Genomic DNA, 16,354 nt, shown 5'->3' with positions numbered 1-16,354 from the left:
TATGACTACAGCTAAATTGCTTATTTCCACTTTGACTTTGAATGCTAAGGGATCGAGTTTGTTTCTAAGTACCCCATTATTTCCATTTTTGCCAACAACTAAAATTTCTGTTTCTTGTATTCTGCTTGAGAAAACTACTACTCATCCATTCAGAAATACAGGGTAGACATTGGGTCAGAGGGTCTAGAGCTTCAGGGTCATCAGGTACCAGAGATAAGTAAAGCTGTTTGTCATCTGCATAGCCGTGGTAGTTCACCTTGTGTTTTGATATAATCTGGCCTAATATTATTTTAAAATTATAATAATACATTTTATTTATTCGTAGGCGCCTTTCTAAACACTTAAGGACACCACCAACAACAACAACAACATTTATTTATATAGCACATTTTCATACAAACAGTAGCTCAAAGTGCTTTACATATTAAAGAATAGAAAAATGAAAGACACAATTATAAAACAAAATAAATCAACATTAACATCAAATAAGAGTAAGGTTCAATGGCCAGGGGGGACAGAAAAAACCAAAAAAAACTCCAGACGGCTGGAGAAAAAATAAAATCTGTAGGGATTCCAGACCATGAGACCGCCCAGTCCCCTCTGGGCATTCTACCTAACATAAATGAAACAGTCCTCTTTGGATTTAGGATTCTCACGGAAGGGCTTGAACCAAACAATAGATGAAACACACATTATAAACTAAAACACAAAATTTAAAATCAGACAGAGCAATTGTAGTCAAACAGAAAAAGCAGTCTTAAACAAATGAGTTCAGATTTGAAAAGTGAAAATGATTCATTATTTCTAAGTTCAAACGCTAGTGAGTTCCAGAGCTGGGGAGAAGAGTAACTGAATGCTCTGCTCACCCATGATGGAAAGATGGATAAAGGGGACAGTGAAGTGGATGGATGAAGAGGATCTAAGGGTGTGGGAGGAAATGGCAGCATGGAGGAGGTTGGACAGATATGGAGGGCCAAGGTTATGGATAGCCTTAAAAGTTAACAGAAGAATTTTGAATTGAATGTGGAACTCAACTGGAAGCCAGTGAAGCTGCTGCAAGATAGGAGTGATATGATGAATAGAGGGGGTTCTAGTAATGATGCGGGCAGCTGAATTCTGGACCAGTTGAAGCTTATAAAGAGATTTGTGAGAAAGACCAAAAAAAAGGGAATTACAATAATCCAGACAAGAAGTAACAAGTCTATGAACAAGAATAGCAGTGGTATGGGGAATGAGGGAGGAGTGAATACAATTAATGTTACACAGGTGCAAATAGGCAGTCTGGGAGATGTTATTGATGTGGGAGTGTAATGATAGAGTACTATCAAGGAGGACACCCAGACTCTTAACCTGTGGGGAAGGGGAGACAGAGAAATTATCAATAACAAATGAAAAATGATCAGTTTTGGATAATGTTGATTTTGTACCAATGAGGAGAACCTCAGTTTTGTCACTATTTAATTTAATAAAATTTGAAGAAAACCAGGATTTGATTACTGCTATGCAATCAATAAGCAAGGAGGGTGGAAAGGAAAAAGTAGGTTTGCTAGTGAGGTAGAGCTGAGTGTCATCAGCATAACAGTGGAAGCTAATGTTATATTTACGAAAGATATTGCCAAGGGGAAGGAGGCAAATAATGAAAAGGAGGGGCCCCAGGACATGGCCCTGGGGTACACCTGAAGTAACAGTGGTGGGTTGGGATGTGAAAATTTTAAGCTTAACAAACTGAGTGCGGCCTGATAGGTAGGATTTGAACCAATCTAGTGGAGTGTGGGTAATGCCAATCGAAGATAATCTATTAAAAAGAGTAGTGTGACAAATAGTATCATAGACTGCACTCAGATCAAGAAGGATGAGAATAGTGATTAAACCAGAATCAGCTACCATAAGGAGGTTGTTAGTAATTTTGATAAGTTTCTGTACTATGGAGGGGGCGAAAACCAGACTGAAACTGTTCATAACAGGAGCACGTAGATTGAAAATAACAGTAGGCCCAGGATAATTCCATGTGGTACACAGTATACAATATCATGGATTCCCAAATTACAATCACCACACCTAAATAAGACTGAAACCAGTTTAAGACACTACCGGAGAGACCCTCCCTTGGTCTAAGGTGTTTCAGAATACTATGGTCTATGGTGTCAAATGCTGTGCTCAGATTTAAGATACCATTTATTTGACCTGTGTCAGCATTAACCAGCAGGTCATATACCACTTTACCCAGTGCAGTTTCTGTACTATGCTTTGGACTTAAAGCTGACTGAAATTTGAATTATTTAACTGCTGGAAAACTGCTTTTTCTATAATTATACTTGATAAAAGGCAGGTTAGAAAACTAGTCTAAAGAGAAAGGGGTCTGGACCATGCTTCTTGAGCAGGGGTTTTACTACCACTGTCTTTAGAAAATCTGAGAAGTTCCCACTATCTAATGAAAAGTTAGCTATGTCAAGTACACTATCAGTGAGCACACGCAAGACTTTGAAAAATCTTTTTGGAACTGGGACTGGGACAAGGACACAAGTGTAATCTTAGACCTGCTCACATAATTTTGGTGTTAAAATGATGAAAACAAATGAAAACATTATGATGTAAGTTGGTTGTTTTTCAAATCTTAAGAATTACTTTATCTCATAATTTGTTTTTACAGATTTTGACTATGATACGAAATCCCAAAGACGCTGCTGTTTCTTTTTACCATTTCCTGCATAACCCCGTTGTGGGGTTTAAGAAGCTGGTATGGGATGAATTTTTCTCTATGTTTATGGAGGGAAAAGGTGAGTCAATAAAAAGGAAGATTACCTCAGCCTTTAATAGGCTGTAAATTAAAAAGTTTTGAAAAATATCTACCCTACTTTTACAATATTGGATATATGTTTTTTTCATTTTCACATATGTGGTATTATGCCCTTTTTTTAATTATTTCATGCTCAGTGTACATCCTTTGAAAATTCAGTTTATTACCAGTAGTTAAGTTGTGTCTAATTGTAAATTAAACAAAAGGAAAGTCATTTCAACACAACTGGATTTAATTAGCTTACTCCAACTTCTTCCTTAATGATAATAATAATAATACGTTTTATTTTGTATAGTGCCTTTCCCACGCTCAGGCAAACTTAAAATCCATAGTAGTAGTAGAGGATTAACAGACTTGGCAAACCCTAAACATATTTAACATAAAAGCTTAGGGTGAAATAGGGAATGACTGTCATCTTGCAACTTCATGGGGTTTCTGCCAGTTTTTGTTCTTGTTATGATTTACCAAAGACAGGGAAGACTGTTCTCACAGAAGCCACTCTTAAATAGTTTATTTCCAACAATTAATGCAAAATAATAAGGCAAGAAGAATAATAAACAAGCAGAATTAACTAATTAAAGAGGAACAATCTTAAAAAATGAAATAGAAGAAATTAAAACAAAAAAATGACATCAAAAAGAAAGGGTGTAAGTTTAAGCCAAACATGATCTAAAAAGTCCAAACCTAAAAAACCTAGGCCTAGAAAAACTCTCCAAAGTCATAATACAAGCCACATATCAAAAGTCTCAAAGACAAGGCAAAATATCCTATTAATCTTAAGCAAACACCGCAATGAGGGCCAAAGAATGGCCAATTGGTATAGCAGGCTGTTTTGCCTTGGTAGAGTAATATATTTTACTCTGCTTTCCTCTTTTGTATTATTAATTTGTAGCCTTTGTCAGAATGCCTCAAATCTCACAGATTTACCACTGTTTATAAGGCATTTTAGTATATAACTTCCCCCCACCTTCCCTTCTACATCTATAACCTCAGGCAATTAGGTGTAGTAAAAGACAAGCAGGAGTTAAGGTACAATTTAAACAATGTATTATTGGTAATATTCATAAATAATAACAATATGCAAAGTAAATTTGAATATTGGCAACCATACAACCTGATAAATGGTGATGTGTAGTTCAGGCAGCACACAAACTTGTTAGTTACTAAAAATGTCTCTAGTTAAGGCATCATTTGTGGTCAGCTTTCTTCAGAACAGGTCGCATGCCTGTCTTAATATGGCTGCTGAGCTGCGCTCTTCATTGTGTTGTTCTTTTCAGTTCATGGTGTGAGATGGTCATTCAGCAGTTTTGTAGGAGAGAGATGCTCCTTCATCAGATGTTAGTAGGAGAGAGAGTGAGGTTAACCAAGCAAATTTCATAGGTGTTCTGTCCAACCCCTACAGCCAATAGGGCGTTGTGGTACTTAAAGGCTTCTGATACAAGCCAATTCCAAACAGCCATACTTCAGACCAATGGGGAAATAGAACATCTTAACACCTGCCATCCCCCAAAACCAATTGTTGAGGTAAAGCTTGGCAGTTAGGCAACCTGGCTTTGTGTGGAGGATGAGAGAAAGACTCTAGCAGAGAAACATTTGTTTTGAGCACTTCCCCCAACTCTGTGGTAAAATTCACTTTCCTGACTTAGTTTTGCTTAAATTACAAATAAAGACATACAAAATATTTATCAACTTATATACAAAATCTCACATTACAGCACAGTCTAAGCCAACTAATGCAACTTTTCATTCAAGTGACTGCTACACTTGGAAGTAGTGTTATTGTTGGTGCACCTTATCCAAAGTCAGGAAATTAAGGAAGTTAATAGTCTGAGGAGAAACGGCAAGTAGAAAACAAAAAATACAAATAAAAATGTTAATAAGGGCTGCGTAGTCAGTCCTCTGTATACCAAAATCTTCAGATACTCAAGTCCCTTATATAAAACGGCATACGTACTATTTGCATATAACTTACGCACATTCCTCATATACTTTAAATCATCTCAAGATTACTTATAATACCTAATACAATGTAAATGCTATGTAAGTAGTTGTTATACTGTGTTGTTTAGGGAATAATGACTTTGGGAAATGACATGATACTTTTCAAAAGATCTAAAATATGAATTTCTTGTTGAGCGATAGCATCTAATGCTTGCTACTAGCCTTTAAGAGATTGCTTTAACTACTTAACTGATTTTCATGAAAAATGGAAACCAGAAAGCTTAATCAAGAAATGTGTAAAGTCCTAATTTCTGCTTGACTTATTTCTAGCTAAGCATGTGGAAAATACACTCCAAATAACTGAACACTAAAAAAGACACCATGACATCTTAGACAGTGTCATTTGTCGTGACAGGCAATAGGAACTAATGAGTCAGTTATGAGCACAGTGACACTGTTATGAACTACAGAGATCATAAGGACAAAGAATCCTAAACATACTCAACATGTCCAATAGAATGGGAAACACCAACAGACCTCAGCCAGTAATCAAGAGAGCAACAAAGAATCTTTATAAATAAAAAGGAGTTACTTGTAATCACGGAAACCTCAAAGAGCACAAAAACATAGAAGGTAATCCCTAATGTGAACAAAGTCCCAATGTGATAAACAACGAATAGTTAAAAGGCAGAGCGAAAGTCCACAAAATTCAACAAATTGCAATAATCAAAAAAGAGCAATAGAGAACTCATTACCCCCATGAGTGGATTTTCAATTAACCAAAAGTAGCCTTTTTAAGCTGAGGGCAGTCCACCCACAATGCACAAGGATCATAACCAAAGATACTTAGCCAAATAGAAACAAAACATATACACTGATAACATAAATCCCTTTCTGAAACAGAACAGATGCAAGATGGCAAAAGGGGACACAGACCACAAAATACATAAAAAGACAAGATCAGTATCTCACTAGTCTGCCTCAAAACAGGCCTCACCCTAGAAACCCTTACTCTAAACTCTAGGCACAAAATGGAGAACTGACTTTAAAAGTGCAAAAATACTTCTACATATCCTAAATACACAAAAATGCCCTTCAAGGAAGAGGAAAGTGTAAAACCTCTGGCTAAATAGGACAAAGGGAAACAAAAAATCTTTTAAAACTAGGACTGTGATATGCCTGGTGACTTCAGTTGCATAAAGCTACAGCAGAGTACAAGTAGGCACATGGCAAAAAGGCAAAATGATTGCAATTAGGTAGAAAGACAAGAAAGATGTTTGCCCCTAAGCATTTGCTGTACAATGCAGCAGCTATTGCTCGTATCAGGGTAAATGTAGAAGTCACTAAGCCTTACACTGTGGAAACCTAAAATAACAAGTGTGGATCAGGCACTGACATTCCACCCTATTATGCTCAAGCAACAGGAAAAATATTATAAGAAATGTGTGCAAAGAAAGAAAAATGCTTCAACTGCCCTGATTGTGACATCGGGCTGGGCGTTGGTGACGACTTCAAAACTTGCTACAAAAAGGACATCTACTACTGCATCAGTACATCAGTGGACACGAGACATAGCTTTCCTAATGTATTTATATTGACATTTTGATATGTATGTTTCTGTTACACATAACATTTTATCTTGTTGAAAATATTTCAGTGTTTTTGACTTGTGTTTCTGGGGATAAACATAATGCTAAGGAGTCTATGTAAAACAATAGGCAAAAATATAAAATAAGAAAAACATTTGAAAAGTAATCCATCCATTATCCAACCCGCTATATCCTAACACAGGGCCACAGGGGTCAACTGGAGCCAATCCCAGACAACACAGGGCACAAGGAAGGAACAAACCCCGGGCAGGGAGCCAGCACACCGCAGGGCACAGACACACACACAAAGCACACACTAGGGACAATTTAGGATCGCGAATTCACCTAACCTGCATGTCTTTGGACTGTGGGAGGAAACTGGAGCACCTGGAGGAATCTCACGCAGACATGGGGTGAACATTCGAACTCCACGCAGGGAGGAGCCGGTAAGCAAACCCAGGTCTCCTTACTGCGAGGCAGCAGCGCTACGATTGCACCACCGTGCCGCCCTTGAAAAGTAATAATTAAAAAGTAATAGATATAAAAAATAAAAGGAAAGTAAACTGTGGCTGAAACACAACAGGTTAAAATTGGCAGTTTGATTCCAGCTATTTTCTAATTTATACAAGAATGTAAATCCATTGATTAAAATAAAAATTAAAAGGTTGTTTTGTGATCAAAGCCACACTTGTATTTGCATTGTTATTTTTTTTAATCCTCTTATGTATTATTTTTCTCTCCACTCTTCAATGGAGCACAAAATTTAATTTTTTAGCTGTTTAACTTTGTGTCTATATACTCTTGTCGTTATAGACTAATGTAGCCTAGCCCTGTTAGACATTGTTATCAGTCCAAACTGTAATAGGTCCTTGCATTTCATCCATGGTTGAGTATTTCTAATAGTGAAGAGCACAAGATATCAATATATTAAAAACACTTTTAGAAAATGAAAGCAAAAAAAGTATTTGATGCCTGAACTAACAACATTTTATTTATATAGCACATTTTCATAAGAAACAATGCAGCTCAAAGTGTTTTACAAGATGTCAAACAGAAAACTACAAGAAAAGAAAAAACAAATAAGGAAATAAAATTAAAGACATAGAAAGAAAAAAAACAAATGAATCTCAAAAATCTTTAAAACATAATACATATCTAGCATAACAGTAGTATCCATATATACAGTGTCATTATGTAAGTCTCTAAGGATGAGTCTGGTGATAAGGTCAGATAAGGACAGGAAAAACAAGAAAAACTCCACTTAATCTAGAGAAAAAAAAACAAAATCTGCTGGGGTTGCAAAGACAAATAACCGCCCAGTTCCCACTGGGCATTCTAATTAACATAAATGGTCACAAATCATCCCTGTTTGTTTTCATGCTTCAAATGAAAGGATTTGATGAATTTGTTCTCGTGGACAGCAGGGAAACCTACCTTCATTGCATCATCTCAGAGGGCTTCATAGTGCCTTGATCAGGTTATGGTGGCAGAGATTGCCATGAAACCAATGTTTTGTCTCTTGCGGAAGCCGCTCATCTAGTTGTTCAAGGATAGAAGTTGACTGTAGGCTTCATCCGACCTTCTAGCCAAAGGCAAAGGACCTGAGATGATAATTCTCTCAGCCGGGGTCCTTTAATATACGGCTTGAATTAGTGCTGTGAAGTCCATTTTTACAACCTCCGACTGTCTATATTGTCTATGTTGAATGTTGTTTATATCCTCATGTAGTATGATGGTCCCAACAACCATGTTCTTGTGCTTGATGACTGTTGACGTAATATCTTGTACTAGAGCACCAGAAAAACAAACAAAAAAAAGTTTTATGTTTAGGGCATGAAATTCTGAGGTGGCAAACAATTGAATCCCCAACAACAAATACATCACCAAAATCTGCCGACACAGTGGGGGAGTGAAGAGGGTCAATGCGGTTATCAATGGTGATGTTTGCCTGAGACAACGGAGGTGATCTAGACTTGAGGCCCTGCCTGTGTTGCAAAACCACCAGATTCCATCATCATCGTCATCTCAAATATTAGCGGGGATAAAACTCATTTGGTCCAATGTGCAAGTAGCATGCCATGGGGTTGATGTTGCTGAGTCAAGTAGAACTGCTTTGGTCCCAGCTGTCGAGGAGGTCTCTTTTAGCAGGTGAGTTTTCTGTTCCCTGATGTGCGTCTGTCTAGCAAGGAGTTGCTGAATCTGACTTTCAAAGATCTGGAGTTTGTCGACTCATGGCTCACAGTCTGCCATCTTCCACTTCCACTTCACATTCTATGAGAGAGAGCGAGGCTCCCTTTAAAGGTCCCCTGTGGTAGATAGGGGGCACTCTCGCTCACTTGAACCCCTGTCCATGACTCCAGACCCCAGATAAAAGTCCAAATGTTGACTTTATTAAATCTCCACAGTGCACAAAGTACCCACTCCTCCACAATACTCATTAACTAGTCATAAAATACAATAATAAACAATCCTCCACTCCCAGACGCGTTGCCACCCTTCCACCCAGCTCAGCTCGCCATCTGGGAGCTCCCACAGTCCTTTTATATATCCTGACCCGGAAGTGTTCCCAATCCCCAGTCCATGTGACTCTCAATCACTTCCGGGTCAGGTACAAGTTCTTTTCTTCACCCCGGATGCAAGTCATTCCTCTTATCTACGTGTGCTTCCGGGGCGTAGGGAAAATATCCATTATTCCTCCCTGCAGCGTCCCCTAGTGGCCCCCATGGCATCCAGCAGAGCTGCGCAAAAAAACTACATTGTCCATGATGCCCTGCTGGTCTTCTGGGGACCTACATACTGCAAGGAGGGCTCCACCTGGAGGCTTGGGGGTACTGGCCGAGATAAACGGCCGGCCATCCCTCACACCCCTTAAAATACACAAAATGAATCTACACCTTCTGTCCTGAAATATAACTTTAAATTTAATTTGTGCATTGAGTAGTACAAGTGTCTTTGTTTGAAATGTTTTTGTGAAATTAAAAACAAAAATAGTATACAAAAAATAGAGAGAAAATTTGAGAAAACACAAAAGAAAGAAAACCTCCTTTCTGTGATGTTTCGGTTCAAAGTTTGCATATCTTGGTTACATTTCTATAAGTTTTTCATGTTATCACATACATAAATTTACATACATACATACATACAGTGGAACCTCGGTTCACGAACGTCTTGGAACACGTACAAATATGTTTTGCAAAATTACTGTCATTTCACAGAGCTGTAGTAGCCATTCTTGGACAGAGATGTTATTACTCGATTTGTGTTATCTGCCCGATTTGCGTGATGGATGAACAGAACTTTTATGCATGTGTCCTATAAGTGTACCCCACCAAATACTTTATAGCACTGTCTAGTATATAATACTGATCTCTTGCATCACAAGCTGTGTAGGTGTTAGTCATAGTGACAGCAGTTTCGGAGACATAGAGAGAGACAGATGAAAGAGTATTGTGGACTTGGAGTACAATTTTATCTCAGAGATAAAAAGTGGCACAGTGATTAGCTTTGCTCTATCACAGGTCAGGTATCATTTCTGGCCACAATATGGTCCTGCATATTCTCTATCCTCCCTAGCTCTCAGAGTCACTAAAAAGACAATTGTACTATTACAATCCACTCCAAACCATTTTAGGTTTTGCCTCCCTTGTTGACTTAAATACATTTTGCAAAGTTTGCCACAATTCCTGAACACTTCTACAATTATGCAGAACAAAGCAAATTCAGCAGGGTTCGCTCATCCCTACTAACGTACTGACTCCTTCAATTAGTACATTACAGACTGTAGTATTAGTACATAACTGAGAACTTCCATTACATAATAGCTTATATGGGATAAAAGAGTCTTCTACTAACTACGTAACTATCTGCAGTTGAAATTTTAGTCTGTTTAAGTAAATGCTTATGTCAATTTTAACATTAACTTTTTAAGATTGTCTATTACAGTAAGCAAAGGTTAACAGTCTATATGGCACACGTTTGTGGAAAAAAAATTATGTTTATGTTGGTAAAATTATTACTTGGTTCTTGGTTACTGCTTGTAACTATTAAAAATAATTTTTTGAAAGATGTAAATTATGCTACTTCCTTATTATTGGTTAATATCATTATGTTCACAAGAATAGCTTTGCATTATAAGCCAATACTTCAACAAATATTGGTATTGCATGTATTTTTAATTTTTCTGGCTCATTATTGTATTTTCAGCTTTCTATGGCTCCTACTTTGACTGCATATCAGCTTGGAACAAGAAGATCAATGATGAAAATGTACATATTGTAGTATATGAAGAGCTGAAAAAAGTGAGCACTTTTCTGTTTTATTTGTTATATTATTGTCTGAAGAAAAAAGATACAATTTGTCATTAATTTATGGGAAACATTTAGACACCTTATAACCTTAAAAGGATGGCACAAAGGTTAATGCTGCTATTTCATAGATGCAGCATCCTTGTTTCAAATCCTGAATATTCTCTTTGTGTCCGTGTCATTTTCCTCCCATTTCTGTAAGACTTCCATGTTAGATAAATAAGGAGTACTAAATTATCCTCATGAGGATGAGTGGGTCCTTAGAAGGACTGGCAGATCATATAGATTTAGTTCCTATCTCTTGTTCGATGCTACTGGGCCATGGTTTTAAAATTGTTTGTTATAAAATGAAAAAGCATTTCATTGCAATTCTAATTGTTTTGGGCAAATCAGTTATAAATGCAATATATTTTTTCAATTTAATTCATTTCCAGAACATGTTAGAAGAAGTGAAGAAAACTGCCAAGTTCTTCAATTTCACACTAACTGAAGAGCAGATTCAGTCAATCTGCAGTAGGAGTACATTTAAATCAATGAAGGAAAACTCTATGAATACCCATGGCAAATTAGGCACAATTATATTCAGGAAAGGTAAGAAACATTTTCTTTAAATTTTTTTTTAAAATATTTGCTAAGTGTGCAATTTCTGAAATACTGCTTTTAAAACCTCCGGGAACCCAAACTGGATATCTACCCCACCATGTCTTTGTGAGTTTTCTCCAGGGATTCTGGTGTCCTCCACATCCCAGACTTGTGTTATGTTTAAATTATAACCTTTATGTTGACGTAATGTGAAGTGTGTTGTATGTGGTGGTCAGCAGTATACTGTCAGGCGGCATCTGTCAAATTGTCAATCAAAGTTTTAGTAAAATTTTAATCCTTGTGCTAACACATATAATATTATGTAACTATTCACTAAAAATGTTCCATCCTGATTTGCCTAACGTATCGCCCCCCTCCTTGCCCCAGCCTCCCAACCACCTGTTCGGCCACCTGTTCGCCCCCCTCCTTGCCCCACCCCACAACCACCTGTTCGCCCCCTACCATCCTCCCACCCCATCCACCTGTTTGGTTCTCCTTTCTGTCAAGGGCAATTTGATGGATGTCCAGAGATGCCCAATGTCTGCCTAGGCCCCCGCCCCTATTGAGCCCATCACCACCCCCAACCACTTCCCAGCCCCCCTCTTCCGAAGACAAGTTCAGGCATGTTGCAGCCGGACCCTGGACAAGTTCAGGCATGTTCCTATCCATACCCAGATAGCCCCACCTGTTGGCTGGCCCCTCCACTTCCTGGGCCACTTCTTCCGAGGACATACACACACACATGCCCTGGCCGGACCGGTCTAACTTGGCGCCGTTCCTGCCAATATTGCTTTGGGTAAGAATCCTTGTATCTATGTAACTATTACTTTTAAAATATCTAAACTTTATCATTTGTAAGCCACTTTTTTATCTAAGCCCACTTACAGATCCAGCCTTTCCCATCTCACAGAAAGACAAGCAGTCCAGCTTTTAGCAGCCCCCGCAGGCAAGTGCGTGTAGTTCAAAGCACACTGAAATACAAGCTGTCCGGCTCTCTCTGTCTACACAGAGACTCTCAGAGCAGGCAGCCCCCTGTGCGCGCCCGCGAGCTGGCCAATGCAGAAGCTCTACGCGTATGTGCAGGCAAGGTCATGTAGTTCAAAGCACACAGAAAGGATCATTCTCTCTCTCTCTCGCTGTTCACACTGAGTCCGGAGCATAGCTAGAGCCGTCAGTGCCGGCCATATGCTCAGAGCTGTGTGTAAGTTCCCCCATCCCCTAACCCAGGCACAGGAGCGCGCATGCTTGTCAACAGCTGGGCGTAACCCCCCCTCCTTCCATCCCATGCATTGGGCATGCAGTTACTTTTCCCATGATGGATGGATCTTTAAAAGTTAAAGACTTTCATGATAACGTGTAAAACACAAGATAACTAGCTCGATATAAGCCCTTTAAAAATCACACAGTTAAATAAGATGCAACAGTTCCCTTTTAAATCACGTTTGAGATGTCTAAATGCTATATTAATTAATATATTTATAATTTTAATTTAAATCGATCTAAAACAATCCCTTGTTCTATCCATTAACACCCCTGTTAATCCACCCCTCATGAAGAAATCTGTTTATTTTTTTCTAAAAGTTTGATTGCCTTAATCAGATAGGATATCTCGGGTTAGAGAAAGGAACTTTAAAATACTCTTTGTCAAAACCGATCTTTCCAAAGCACAACAAACCCCAACACCACCTCTGGCCACCTGAAGCTAAGGTAGTGGGTGTTAGGAAATCGGTGTCGAACTTCAGCTGTTAGGCCGGCTCAGGCTTTTTTATGACCTCATGGCCGAGCAAACTTTGGGAAATGTGAAAACGGTCTTACGGAGAAGCATGCAGCTGTTTAAAAAAATCTTCGGGTTACAATGGATTCTATTAAACAAATTCTGGACTTTTCGATGTAAGGATTTTTAGATGTCAGCCTTGTGACGGACAACAGACATTACACGGGTGTCCAGTTAAAATGATGGGCAAGCATCTGTTATTACAGATCACCGTGCACATTTCAAAAAATACCACTTTTTTGGGTATATAATTAAGTGTTCAGACCGGTCCATTATTCAGCAGGCCGTTAATACTGAAAGAGGACACCGAATCTCGTCAGAAACATCAAGGATCACGGTATGGCATATTTTTGATCATTATATGCACCAAACAAGTATGTTTTTAGAAAACGGATGGATGAACCCTTATATTTTATCCTTACTATGAATAATTTCCAAGTTTATTCTCAAGTGCATGCGTGCGCTCACTCGTGTGTAGGCGCATGAGCGCGCTCGTGTGTGCGTATAATATAAAATGCAGCATTTATATCTATATATCTGCGTGTACGACGATTAATGTACAAATTCATAGGACTCTGAGAATATTCAGGCATGGTTTAAAAGCGCAGGCCGGTTGTGTATCAGCTCTGGCAGAATAAGAGGTCAGTATTCTGAACTACGTACAGAAGGGGCCCGTTTGTGAAATGCGTACTCTTTCTAATCGGGCTCACTGTAGCAGGGGAATCTCTGCCCCGGGGTCCGCATGTTTTTAAATGTCTGGGATATCGAAACATTTTAACTTTATAAACTCTCATTTGTTACAACCGGTTGGAGACAACGATGAACGGGATCCAGGAGCATATATCGAAGCGAATGCTTAATAGACATAAGGCAACTGTGTTTTCATTCATTTCACTAAATGAAAAGTAATTATTTTAATACAGAATAGTAGCCCCCCAAAGGCCGGGTGATTTTAGACGTGTGAGTAATATAATTAAGTTATTTTTAAAAGTAATCCCACACTGCACAAGAGACTGATTCCACATGTGTTTTAGGATTTGCTGTGGTCAGTGATGATTTTAATTTTTTTCCTTAGCTCATTTCTATAACATAGGAGCCTTTTGACAAAGGAAAACTCTGTAAATACACTTGTGCATTTAAACGGAGATTTAAGAAAGAAGGTTTCTACCTTAGCCTGATTACTCACCTTATCCCAGTTTTGTACGTGCATGTGAAAGCACTCACTCACTGATACACTAGCACAAAATTTTGATATTTTCTGTCTACTCAAAAACTAAAATTATTCCTATTAACACAGGTGATAACTGGAAAACATTTCACTATTTTTAATTAAAAAGTTAAAAACAGAAAACCCCAATTATGATTTTTGTTTTGTCATGGTAGGGCCCTAGGGTGACACTTTTCCCCTTTATACTCTCTAATGTAGACCTTAACACATTCTTACCAAAATAGTTAATCATTTCCCAATTCCTGTAACTTCAGGTAATTAGAAAGAGCTCCATAACAGGCAAGAGAAAAGTATTATAGGTCAAATACACAGTGCCATAAAACAAAAGCACTGAACCCACACAACCTGGTATTGCTATTTGTTTTGTTTTTTTCCAGGTAACAGAATACATTTTCAGTAGCCACATAAAATGACCAGTTGCTTTAACATGAAAATAAAGCATCTTTAGAAAATAAAGCATCTAAAAGCATCTTTGCAAAGGTCAAATTTTTAAAACATAAGAAAAATCCTTGTTTCCAAAAGAGTTCTGCCCATTTTTTCCAACAGTTTTCTTGACAGATCTTTGGAATCATCATAGCCTTTCTGATCACATCCACCCCAAACATAGCATATAGCTGTCATTTCTGTACTCATTTTAAATAATAATAGACAGTATAAAGTCCCTAAAGGAACTGGGTAGGAACTGGAGACATCTGATATCTTCTATCATATCTTTTTTGCAAACAGAGTTTTCATAACAGTTTTAATCGCGTCCCCTAACGTTTTTTGGAAAGTAGCCCACTAATACCAATATGTCCTTTTTTTAACTTAATTATGTACCATAGATGCATATTTTATTATAACTACTTAACTTTTATCAACTTTTATCTAACTCAATGTTTATTTTTTTAGTATCAGAATGTAGTTTAAGTTATTTTGTTTTGGGTTCAATAGATGTATTTTTCATATTTTTGATACTTTTTCTTTTTTTCACATCTTCGCGCCCCCTAGGGGGTCATCCCCACAGTTTGAGATCTACGGTTGTAGGAGATTATTTGTAAAACACTCTGTGGCACTTCAAGCTAAATTAGGTTTCCTTGGTTATTCAGCCGTCCATCGGTGTTCCGTTTTTGTTATAAATTGTATTTAGTCTCTATTTACTAAACGTTTTACGTTGAAAAGAAAACAGTTATCTTGTTCAGGTTTTAATTGAAAACCACATTTTCATCAACAGGCTCTTTGGTACTTGGGATGCTTTGTATAATACAAAGTTTTAGAAATTCTGTTAATGCTTGGTAACAGCCTTCCATTTTACATCAGTTATGAGCCCCTGAAAAATAACAATGGTTATAGTATGTTATAGGAGCCTGTACACTACAGGGCTGATGATTAGGCTTATGCTGGACACATTAGGCAAATCAGGATGGAAAAATATTAGTGAATAGTTACATAATATTATATGTGTTAGCACAAGGATTAAAATTTTACTAAAACTTTGTGGTTTATTCTTTCTTTTAGGTAGTCCAGGTTACATAGGACAGCTATCATTGAAAACTGCTTTTCCCATTTTGTTTGTGAAAAAGCACCCTTTGTTTTAGTAGCATTCAGGGTGAAGGGGATGTAAGTTTAAACTGTGATTCCAAGAGTCAACAAGTGTCTGCAATCTTCTTTAATACGAGTCAAAGGACCAAGGTTTGTGCAGGGATCATGGTCAAGGGCAGAGTTAAGCTAGACATTATTATTCCAAAATGTGACATTGACTCACCCATATCACAAATATAAGATAGTAAAAACTAAACTTTACAAATACTAAGTCACAGAGGAGATTAAAAAACATATTAAGACTGGATCAACAAGGGATCACCCCAAGCTCACAGCACACTACAACAGAACCTACGTGTTCGGAGGTATATTATCAGCTAAGCTGTCATCTATTTAGCCAGTTCCACGGAGTTGCAAAGAGTTGGGGAAAACATTATTTATCATCTGCTAGTATTAGGCTAATTAACATTAGCCGGCTATTGTTAGAATCTTATCTGGAACTAAAAGTCGGGTTTTTTGTGTTCCTCCTGATTCAGGAAGAACATTAAATATTGGAGTTTAGAATATGAACTAGACTGGTAGTCTTTATGGTAAGGACATTAGTTCCAAAATAAATAA

At 37.8% G+C, this 16,354-nt stretch overlaps 1 protein-coding gene across 1 annotated transcript in view; it reads left to right on the top strand.

The window, feature by feature from the left end:
- Positions 1 to 16,354, top strand: part of LOC120526863 (sulfotransferase 6B1-like) — a 70,876-nt gene that overhangs the window by 39,251 nt on the left and 15,271 nt on the right. Inside the window, exons 4-6 of the mRNA XM_039749981.1 lie at positions 2,651 to 2,777; positions 10,531 to 10,625; positions 11,066 to 11,222. Coding sequence (XP_039605915.1) covers positions 2,651 to 2,777; positions 10,531 to 10,625; positions 11,066 to 11,222 — 379 coding nt within the window. The remainder of the gene's footprint in view (positions 1 to 2,650; positions 2,778 to 10,530; positions 10,626 to 11,065; positions 11,223 to 16,354) is intronic.

Source organism: Polypterus senegalus, chromosome 3, assembly GCF_016835505.1.
Source record: "Polypterus senegalus isolate Bchr_013 chromosome 3, ASM1683550v1, whole genome shotgun sequence".
Lineage (NCBI taxonomy): Eukaryota > Metazoa > Chordata > Cladistia > Polypteriformes > Polypteridae > Polypterus > Polypterus senegalus.
Note: the sequence above shows the minus strand (reverse complement) of the source record. Positions and strands in the feature narration are given on the sequence as shown.